General features: G+C 40.4%; 1 protein-coding gene across 1 annotated transcript in view; it reads left to right on the top strand.

The window, feature by feature from the left end:
• The window catches only part of gtpbp6 (GTP binding protein 6 (putative)), a 22,415-nt gene that overhangs the window by 11,362 nt on the left and 457 nt on the right, over nt 1–10,596 (top strand). The window contains 4 exon segments of the mRNA XM_034180607.1: nt 3,954–4,024; nt 4,106–4,264; nt 4,351–4,559; nt 4,662–4,810. Of these exon segments, the coding sequence (XP_034036498.1) occupies nt 3,954–4,024; nt 4,106–4,264; nt 4,351–4,559; nt 4,662–4,810 (588 nt within the window).

Raw genomic sequence — 10,596 nt, forward strand, 5'->3', positions numbered from 1 at the left:
TGGTGCAACAGCTCTCCAAGGTGTGATCACTCCTTTTTAGATGCAGACTAACAAGCAGATCTGATTTGATGCAGGTGTTAGTTTTGGGGATGAAAATTTACAGGGTGATTCCATAATTTATTCCTCAGAATTGAGTGAGTCCATATTTTTTTCCCTCTGCTTGGTCTAAAAAAGTAACAGTTACTGACTGCCACAATTTTTTTTTTTCCTGATTTCTTATAGTGTTTCTTAAAGCCAGATAGTTGCCATTTGAAATGACTTTAGTTTTGTGTCATGTCTGTGATCTGCTTTTTTTCTACAAAATTAAACAACTGAATGAACATCCTCCGAGACCGGTGATTCCATAATTTTTGCCAGGGGTTGTACATTGGATGAAGTTGAAATTGAGGATGGCCCGCTGACTGTTCCAGCAATATCAATATCAAATATTTTGTGTCTGCTACTTACAACCTGCGTGGAATTTCTCAGACCTAAACCTACTTCCAGGCATCTGATTAATGGTCTAATTATGGATCATCACTTAGATGTGATTGGGTTATGTGAAACCTGGCTTAAACCTACAGCTGTCCTCCCCTTAAATGAGGTCTACCCCCCTGCGTACGCATTTAATCACGTCCCTCATGATGCAAAGCAAGGCAGGGGTGTTGCTCTTATTTATAAATCTAGATTTAGTCTATTAGCTGTTGGGGGTCACAAATATAATTTGCTTGAACACCTGATTCGCCACTCTGCCTACGATGCTACGTACTGCCAAGATCAGAAGAATAAAAATCAGCTGTATTACTTCGTCGCTGTATATGGGCCCCCTGGCCCTTACTCTGAATTCTTAGGTGAATTTGGTGAGTTCATCTCTAACTTGTCAACTAGTGCAGACAACATTCTGATTATTGGTGACTTCAACATTAATATAAATAAGCCTTCTGATCCCCTCTGCAAATAATTTATGAAAATTATGGATGTATTAGGATTCCAGCAATGCATTCAGGATTCAATGCACATTACTGGAAATAACCTGGATTTGGTTCTCACGCGTGGTATTGCTGTCACAAATATTGACATCATGCCTCTTGCATCAGTGGTCTCTGATCACTAATTAGGTTTACAGTTTTGCTGCCGTGTTTAGTTCAACACCGAGCTTATTTATCATTGCCGTGAAGCTGAAGTGTCTGATATCCTAGCTTCACGTTTGGAAAATGCCCATTCAGTAGACAGTCTTGTGGATAGTTTAAACTCAGCGCTCAGAACTACACTCAACATGATTGAGCCACCTATATTAAAACCACACCCCCACAGTCACCTTGGTTCAATGATTATTCGTGACCTTAAGCATAAGGCTTGAGGTCTAGAATGGAAATGGCATAGTTCAAAATTAGAAGTATTCCATCTTGCGTGGCGTGATGCTATTTTAGACTATAAGCATGCACTATTGGCTACAAAGCGGGCCTTTTACTCTGATTTGATCAGCAAAAACAAGTATAACTCAAAGTTCTTGTTCCACACAGTGGCAACACTTACACAGTTTGGAAAATAAGTATTTGAACACCCTACAATTTTGCAAGTTCTCCCACTTAGAAATCATGGGGGGGGGGGGGGGGGGGGGGGTCTGAAATTTTCATCTTAGGTGCATGTCCACTGTGACAGACATAATCTTAAAAAAAAAAAAAAAAATCAGAAATCACAATGTATGTTTTTTATAATTTATCTGTATGTTACTGCTGTAAATAAGTATATTTGATCCCCTACCAACCAGCATGAATTCTGGCTCTCACAGACCTGTTCATTTTTCTTTAAGAAGCCATCTTATTCTGCACTCTTTACCTGTATTAACTGTACCTGTTTGAACTTGTTACCTGTATAAAAGACACCTGTTCACATACTCAATCAATCACACTCTAACCTGTCCACCATAGCCAAGACCAAAGGGCTGTCTGAGGACACCAGGGACAAAGCTGTAGACCTGCACATGGCTGGGATGGACTACAGGACAACAGGCAAGCAGCTTGGTAGAAGACAGCAACTGTTATGATTATTTATTAGAAAGTGGAAGAAACACAAGATGACTGTCAATCTCGTTCGGTCTTGGATTCCATGCAGGATCTCACTTTGTGGGGTAAGGATGATTCTGAGAAAGCTCAGAACTACACAGGAGGACCTCGTCAATGACCTGAAGCGAGCTGGGACCACAGTCACAAAGATTACATTAGTAACACATGATGCTGTCATGGTTTAAAATCCTGCAGGGCAGCAAGGTCCTCCTGCTCAAGCCAGCACATGTCCAGGGCTGTTTGAAGTTCACCAGTGACCATCTGGATGATCCAGAGGAGGCATGGGAGAAGGTCATGTGGTCAGATGAGACCAGAATAGAACTTTTTGGAATCAACTCCACTTACCATGCTTAAACGATGAGAACAACCCCAAGAAAACCATTCCAACCGTGAAGCATGGGGGTGGAAACATCATACACTGGGGGTGCTCTTCTGCAAAGGGGACAGGACGACTGCACTGTATTGAAGAGAGGATGGATGGGGTCATGTATTGTGAGATTTTCGCAAACAGCCTCCTTCCCTCAGTAAGAGCATTGAAGATGGGTCATGGATGGGTCTTCCACCATGACAATGACTCCAAACACACAGCCAGGGCAACTAAGGAGGGGCTCCGTAAGAAGCATTTCAAGGTCCTGGAGTGGCCTGGCCAGTCTCCAGACCTGAACTCAATAGAAAATCTTTGGAGGGAGCTGAAACTCCAAACCTGAAAGATCTAGAGAAGATCTGTATGGAGGAGTGGACCAAAATCTCTGCTGCAGTGTGTGCAAACCTGGTGAAAAACTACAGGAAACATTTGACCTCTGTAAGTGCAAACAAAGGCTACTGTAGCAAATATTAACATTGATTTTCACAGGTGTTCAAATACTTATTTGCAGCAGTAACATACAAATAAATTATTTAAAAAATTATACATTGTGATTTCCATGATATATATATATATATATATATATATATATATATATATATATATTTCTTTTTTTTAAGATTATGTCTCTCACAGTGGACATGCACCTAAGATGAAAATTTCAGACCCCTCCATGATTTCTAAGTGGGAGAACTTGCAAAATCGTAGGGTGTTCAAATACTTATTTTCCTCACTGTAGCAATAACCCGGTTGTGCACGGCCATGTAAACGCCTGCAAAAACCCGAATAGGCTCGTATTCCGGTTTTTAAAAACCCGAATATGACCCCTGGGTTACTCCTTTTCTAACCTGAATATCAGGTCATATAAACGCACATCCCATAGAAAGGAACATTATTTTGTGTTCTGCGCATGTCCTATCCACAAGGAATCTTGGTCTTTTGAGTACGGCAACTACTTGTATGCGGTGCGCGCTACCCACCAGACACCACAGAAGCAGAGATAAACAAGCATGGGGAAATCCAGATGCGGCAGCACAACACCACACTTTTGGACCGAGGAGGAAACCGAATACTTCATTAGTATTGTGAAAGACGTGACTATAGTGTCTTTTATTGACGGTAGAAAGTACCGAGATAGCGACATTTACAAAAATGTGGCCGAAAAGTTACGCGAAGCAGGATTTGCACGAATGCCAGACCAAATCAAGCACCGGTGGAAGACGTGCATTTAGATGGGGATATTCCAAATTATACCAATGACCATGTATACAGGAGTAACTCTGTCTACTTAAGCATGTAAACGGGTTATTCCTAATGATTCAGAAACCGGAATATTGACCTTATCCCAAATATTAATGGCATGTAAACACAGCCACTGAAAACATGCCGGGCAGGTGAGCTCAAGGAGCAGGGTTTAGGTCAACATCTAGATGTTTTCATTTGGGTTTGTCCACAGTTTTGATTGCTGCTGTATGTCGTGGCGGGATTTAATGTGGCCTGATACTTCAAGTGAAAAACAGATATTTCATATACTCTGGTTCCAGGTCTCGTCTGAAGCATGAAATTGTAAATTTGGATCAGCAGCATGGAGGATCCAGATATATCGGTGGCACAGGTAGTATCACGGCTGTGTTCTGCCCGTGTGTTGAATAATGAATGGGAATGAGTCTGAGTGTGACATGTGAGGTCCTCCCAGGCGAGACGCTGCTGGAGCTCCGGCACAGGCTGCTGAAGGAGCGGGAAATGAAGATTCGTGCTGCACTGGAGCGGCTCCGGAAAAAGAGATACCTGCTGCGATCTCGGCGCACACACATGGACTTCCCCACCATCTCTGTGATTGGATACACCAATTGTGGTGAGTAGCTGGAGGCGCACCATCCAGCGGGACATTTCTGATCACATTTATGTAAATAAGGCATTCGGTCTTCACTGTCTGCTCAGGAAAAACTACTCTGATCAAAGCACTGACTGGTGATAGTGGTCTGCAGCCCAAGGATCAGATGTTTGCAACCCTGGACGTCACCGTCCATGCAGGCCAGCTGCCCAGTCATATGACTGTGCTGTATGTGGACACTATCGGCTTCCTGTCCCAGTTACCCCACCGGCTCATTGACTCCTTCTCTGCTACGCTGGAAGACATAAAGCACTCTGTGAGTCCACAGCACAAATCTGTCAACCCTTTAAAATATTTGCTTTGTGAATTTTTCTTAAAAGTGTGTTCATGCTGAGTTCATCTATTTTTTTACATGCAGCATCTCTTGATTCACGTCAGAGACATCAGTCACCCAGAGACGGTCAATCAGAAGGTGAATGTGCTAAATGTCCTGAAGAATCTTCAAATCCCCGATCGGCTTATGAACTCCATGATTGAAGTCCACAATAAAATCGACTGCGTTCCAAAGTGAGAGCAAACGGCAGCAGCGTGTCTGCAGCTTGTGACCACACAACTCAGTGTTTTCACTTAGTCCCTGAGCTCAAATCTAATTTTGACCTAATTGGTCCCACTTAAAGTGTAGGTGACACCAAAAAATGTGCACAAATAAATCACTAAAAATTATGAAATGTTTACTTTAAAAAATCCCAAACAATAAAAGTCGATAAGTGCGCAGGTGAAGGATAAACAACAGCTGTCTGAAGCCTGCACTCTATTTCAGCCCTCAGCCGCGCCCATATTGTTGCTATATCATCAGGAGAACGGAACCTGCTGATTCAAGTCAAATCAGTTGTAAACACAGCAGAGGTCGAGCTGTTTTCCGTTGTTTTTTTTTTAAGTCCACTCTGATGGTGCTTCTGAAGAAGCTGTAGGGGACACAGCCTTATGGTTTTGAGCCTTATTTAGATGGAGACGAAACCTTGGAGGAAAACCTTCAGTCTGACAACAGTGATGATATTGGCAGAGTTCAGAACACAGAATGGTGATTATAAAGTAAATAATGCACTCAATTTCGGCATGATAAACAATTTTTTTTTTTTTTTTTTTTGCCAGGTCTTTGGTCGTAATCAACTGATTAAAAAAAAAAAAAAAAGTTTTACTATCTGTAGTAGAGAAGCTTGAATCTTCGACTGGACTGGGTTGCTTGACGCGAGGACGTTTCGCTTCAAATCGCAGAAGCTTCCTCAGCTAAAATTCTTGCTCTGGTAGTCTGACTTCTGTCTTGACCCTTGTAGAGAAGAACAAACAGAAGCCACAAAAGCTGGAGTTTTAAACCTAACCAGACCCCTCCTACCGAGAGGCAGACTGCTATTGGCTATTGAACAATTGCTTTAATTAGCACCAGCGTGGTGCTTAGCTCCAGACTGCATAGCATGAAGTGGATGAGGATCTATCTGTCAACACATTATCTACAACTGAGGGCAACAAGTGGTTGGTATTTGTCACTTCATAGGCTTTCCTGGGATTTCTATTATCTGACATCAGGAAAAAAAAGTGTTGAGCAAGTGTGGATTTTTTTTTTCTTAGAAACATTACATACATTTTGAATCTGAAAAGTAAGAGACTGAAAATATCAGCTATTTTTAAAATAAATAGTTTCCTTCTTGAATACAGTTAGTGTACTGTACGTTAGTAGCATAACACGTTGCTATTAAATATGAAAACCATTCACACAAAGAGTAAATAATATAGTTTTACCTGTCCGTTTCAGTGAGATCATCTGAAAACTTGTCCACCTTTACAAAATGACATCTGAAAATAATTTAATACCTTCTGTCCTGGTTGAAGAAAAGTCCATTTGTCACATGGGAGTTTGGTGTCAGATTACAGCGCCGGCTGTAATCTGTTATTGCATCTGATGGATCGAGTCTCTGTTTTTAATGAGCCGCTTTGCGCTGCAAGTTGAAAGACTCACAGTACCTCATTTGCTTGTAACGTCTCAGTCTGCACGCAATGAAATGATCCCATAAAACAATAAAATAAAATACTCTGAAAATACTCAGTTTTGCCTCCATGTGGAGTGGAGAATTCGCATGACACCGTGTGCGCACGCTCATCAATATAAAAGTGTTCCACCTGCTAATCAAAAGGATTCTGCTTGCGAAAATTAACCGTTCTGACACCGAAAACATGGTGCAGCTCCGACTCGAACCACTTGGTGGAAACGGGGCTGTCAGTAGTCTGTAAAAATCCATAAATTAATGGGGCTATTAAGATAATGGTTGCAGCTGTGATACCACTTACTTTGTTCAATGTTGTGACTCGCCAAGAAATTCCTGATTTTTAGTGGTGCGCAGTTCAAAATCCAAATATTTATCTCTTCAGTAACTACGCACCAGGAAAGGATAAATTTCAAACTTTAATTTTAAATACTAAAAACATTACATATCATGTCACTTACACTTTAAGGGGACTAAACAACACTTAAAATCCAGCATCAGGAAGGAGATCATGTAATTATGTAAGTCCTATATAGGCCCTGAGTCTCAGTGTGGTGCTTAGCTCCAGATTACATAGCATGAAGTGGATGAGGATCTATCTGTCGTCACATTAGCTACAAATGAGGGCAACAAGCGATTGGTATTTGTCACTTCATAGGCTTTCCTGGGATTTCTCATCTATTTTGGCGCCACCTAGCTGGTGGCATAGTGACAGTTGTCTCTTGTTGCTTCAAAATGCCCACTACAATCGAAAATGAATGACAAGCTGCCAATTTGCCTTTGTCGCTTGTAGCTAATGTGACTGTAGGATATGACTCTCCATGGATGGGACACCAGTCGGACAACGATATTGTGGCCTAATGTAATGCAAATATATGGTGGCCGTCTGGCAGGTGTAGCCAGGTAGAGGTCAATGAAGGATTACACAGGGGTCAACATTTAAAAATCCTCCAGTCATATTGAAAAATATACCACATTGGTCTGAACATAGGGATTCCAAAAAAGCTACAGTTGAACTATCTATGACTGAATGTTATGGGATAAAAGCAGCTAAAAATGGTGATAAACATTGTACAGGGGTCAAATTTTTAAAGTCGCTCTAATTCTAGTATAAAAAAAGTGATACAAATTATTGGTGTGCTAATAGGGTTAATAAATGGGATATTTCTGATTGTGTTGAATGCTGGTCTCCAAATTAATGGTCAAAGAAAGCCAGTGTCCATTGGAGTCTCTGACATATGTTACCCTGTAACAAGATAAATAAGCACGACAGATGGTGCATGTCTGTTTGTCCATTTTTCTTGTTGGCACAATATCTCAAGAACCAGTTGACCAATTTCCTTCATATTTAGCATAAGGGTGTACTTGGGTGGTGCCCGACCCTTTGTATTACTGATTTGTGAAGACTGGGTGGATATGTCATCTCCTGGTGACTTTTGTTAAAGAGGAGGCTGAATTGTAAATGATGTTTTGTCCTCTTAGGTGGTGCCGAAAGCCTGCTTGTCCCATGGACTAATTGCCATATTTAGAATACACAGTGACACACATTTCATAATCAGTCAAGAAAATATCAGCTGTTGGCCAACATTGAGTCTAAAAGTATTTGGATACTGGCAGGTTTTGTTCTTTGAGAGTTGTCCGTTGCTGTTTTTGGACATTTGCCTGCTGCGGTGTTTGATAATGAGCTGGTTTATTTCCTTAACACATCAGTAGATTACAAAGTCTACTACTGATTTCAGTTGTTTAGTTAAATTGATAACTAATGTATGAGGAGCGTGTTACACTAATGCCTTACACTGATCTGTGCAAATGATTGAGTAATGTATGGTATCAATGCTTCCAGTGTTTAATCCATACGGCTCCAAGATTATGTTAAACAGTTATGACCTTGAGTTTGACCTTCAAAGGTCATGGGACCAATACGAAGGTGATATGACTTCATTTAGTGTTTAATGATAACCACAGATGCATCTTTAACCATTTCATTGAAAATATCCATTCTAAATGTCCCTTCTTGTGTGTGTGTGTGTGTATATACAGTAGTGTTCAGAATAATAGTAGTGCTGTGTGACTAAAAAGATTAATCCAGGTGTATAATAAAAATGTTATTGTGCTGTTTTGCACCTGTCTTAAAGTAACCCTGAGAATGTATTTGTTATTTAATTTTGTTTTAGCACTCTGGGGTCAGTCTGAACTGGGAGCGAAGAGCTGGATGTACTTGTTATTATTACACTGATAGCACAACTTTGTTTTTTGTAGCCACTAACGACTGGGAGTGAAGCATGCTGGGATCATTCGGAACTGGGAGCGAAGAGCTGCTTTTATTATGTCTTTGTAAGAGAGAGAAAATAACTTTCAGATGCCTGTTGATTAAAGAAATTATGTGCGCCAGGGAGGTTGAGTTGGCCACTCACCCTCCCTTCGCGGACACACTAGAAAAAAGGGAGTAGAACCATGCTTCAACAGAGTCTGCTGCGGGTTAACGTACGAACGCCCAGCCGGTTGACAGGCGCACTCTGCTGAAGGTGTTGGCTCTCCACCTTAAAGGCGTCACGGTAAGAGAAAAATGCGCTGCAACCACTTGTGTTTGATGTAACTGCTTTTGTGGGGAATAAATATACGCCTTTTTATTCTAGCAAAATGCAGTCTGTGTGATCATTTCTGTGTGCCGATCTGACCGAACCTTGTGTTTCAAAACACCAGGTTTTGAGTATATTTCTGATTGTTGCATGGGAAACAAGGTACCAGTAGATTCAGTAGATTCTCACAGATCCAACAAGACCAAGCATTCATGATATGCACACTCTAAAGGCTATGAAACTGGGCTATTAGTTAAAAAAAAAAAAAGTAGAAAAGGGGGTGTTCACAATAATAGTAGCATCTGCTGTTGACGCTACAAACTCAAAACTATTATGTTCAAACTGCTTTTTTAGCAATCCTGTGAATCACTAAACTAGTATTTAGTTGTATAACCACAGTTTTTCATGATTTCTTCACATCTGCAAGGCATTAATTGTGTTGGTTTGGAACCATGATTTTGCTCGTTTACTGGTCATTGTCTTGTTGAAACACCCATTTCAAGGGCATGTCCTCTTCAGCATAAGGCAGCATGACCTCTTCAAGTATTTTGACATATCCAAACTGATCCATGATACCTGGTATGCTATATATAGGCCCAACACCATAGTAGGAGAAACATGCCCATATCATGATGCGTGCACCACCATGCTTCACTGTCTTCACTGAACTGTGGCTTGAATTCAGAGTTTGGGGGTCGTCTCACAAACTGTCTGCGGCCCTTGGACCCAAAAAGAACAATTTTACTCTCATCAGTCCACAAAATATTCCTCCATTTCTCTTTAGGCCAGTTGATGTGTTCTTTGGCAAATTGTAACCTCTTCTGCACGTCTTTTATTTAACAGAGGGACTTTGCGGGGGATTCTTGCAAATAAATTAGCTTCACACAGGCATCTTCTAACTGTCACAGCACTTACAGGTAACTCCAGACTGTCTTTGATCATCCTGGAGCTGATCAATGGGTGAGCCTTTGCCATTCTGGATATTCTTCTGTCCATTTTGATGGTTGTTTTCCATTTTCTTCCACGTATCTCTGGTTTTTTTTGTCCATTGTAAAGCATTGGAGATCATTGTAGATGAACAGCCTATAAAGTTTTGCACCTGCGTATAAGTTTTCCCCTCTCCAATCAACTTTTTAATCAAACTACACTGTTCTTCTGAACAATGTCTTGAACATCCCATTTTCCTCAGGCTTTCAAAGAGAAAAGCATGTTCAACAGGTGCTGGCTTCATCCTTAAATAGGGGACACCTGATTCACACCTGTTTCTTCCACAAAATTGACAAACTCAGACTGAATGCCACACTACTATTATTATGAACACCCCCTTTTCTACTTTTTTTTTTTTTTTTTTACTAATAGCCCAATTTCATAGCCTTAAGAGTGTGCATATAATGAATGCTTGGTCTTGTTGGATTTGTGAGAATCTACTGAATCTAATGGTACCTTGTTTCCCATGTAACAATAAGAAATATACTCAAAACCTGGATTAATCTTTTTAGTCACATAGCACTACTATTATTCTGAACACTACTGTGTGTGTGTGTGTGTGTGTGTGTGTGTATATATATATATATATATATATATATATATATATATATATATATGTATGTATATATATGTATGTATGTATGTATATATATGTATGTATGTATGTATGTATATGTATGTATGTATGTATGTATATATATATGTATGTATGTATGTATATATATGTATGTATGTATATGTATGTATG

The sequence above is a fragment of the Thalassophryne amazonica genome, chromosome 10 (genome assembly GCF_902500255.1).
Source record: "Thalassophryne amazonica chromosome 10, fThaAma1.1, whole genome shotgun sequence".
NCBI lineage: Eukaryota > Metazoa > Chordata > Actinopteri > Batrachoidiformes > Batrachoididae > Thalassophryne > Thalassophryne amazonica.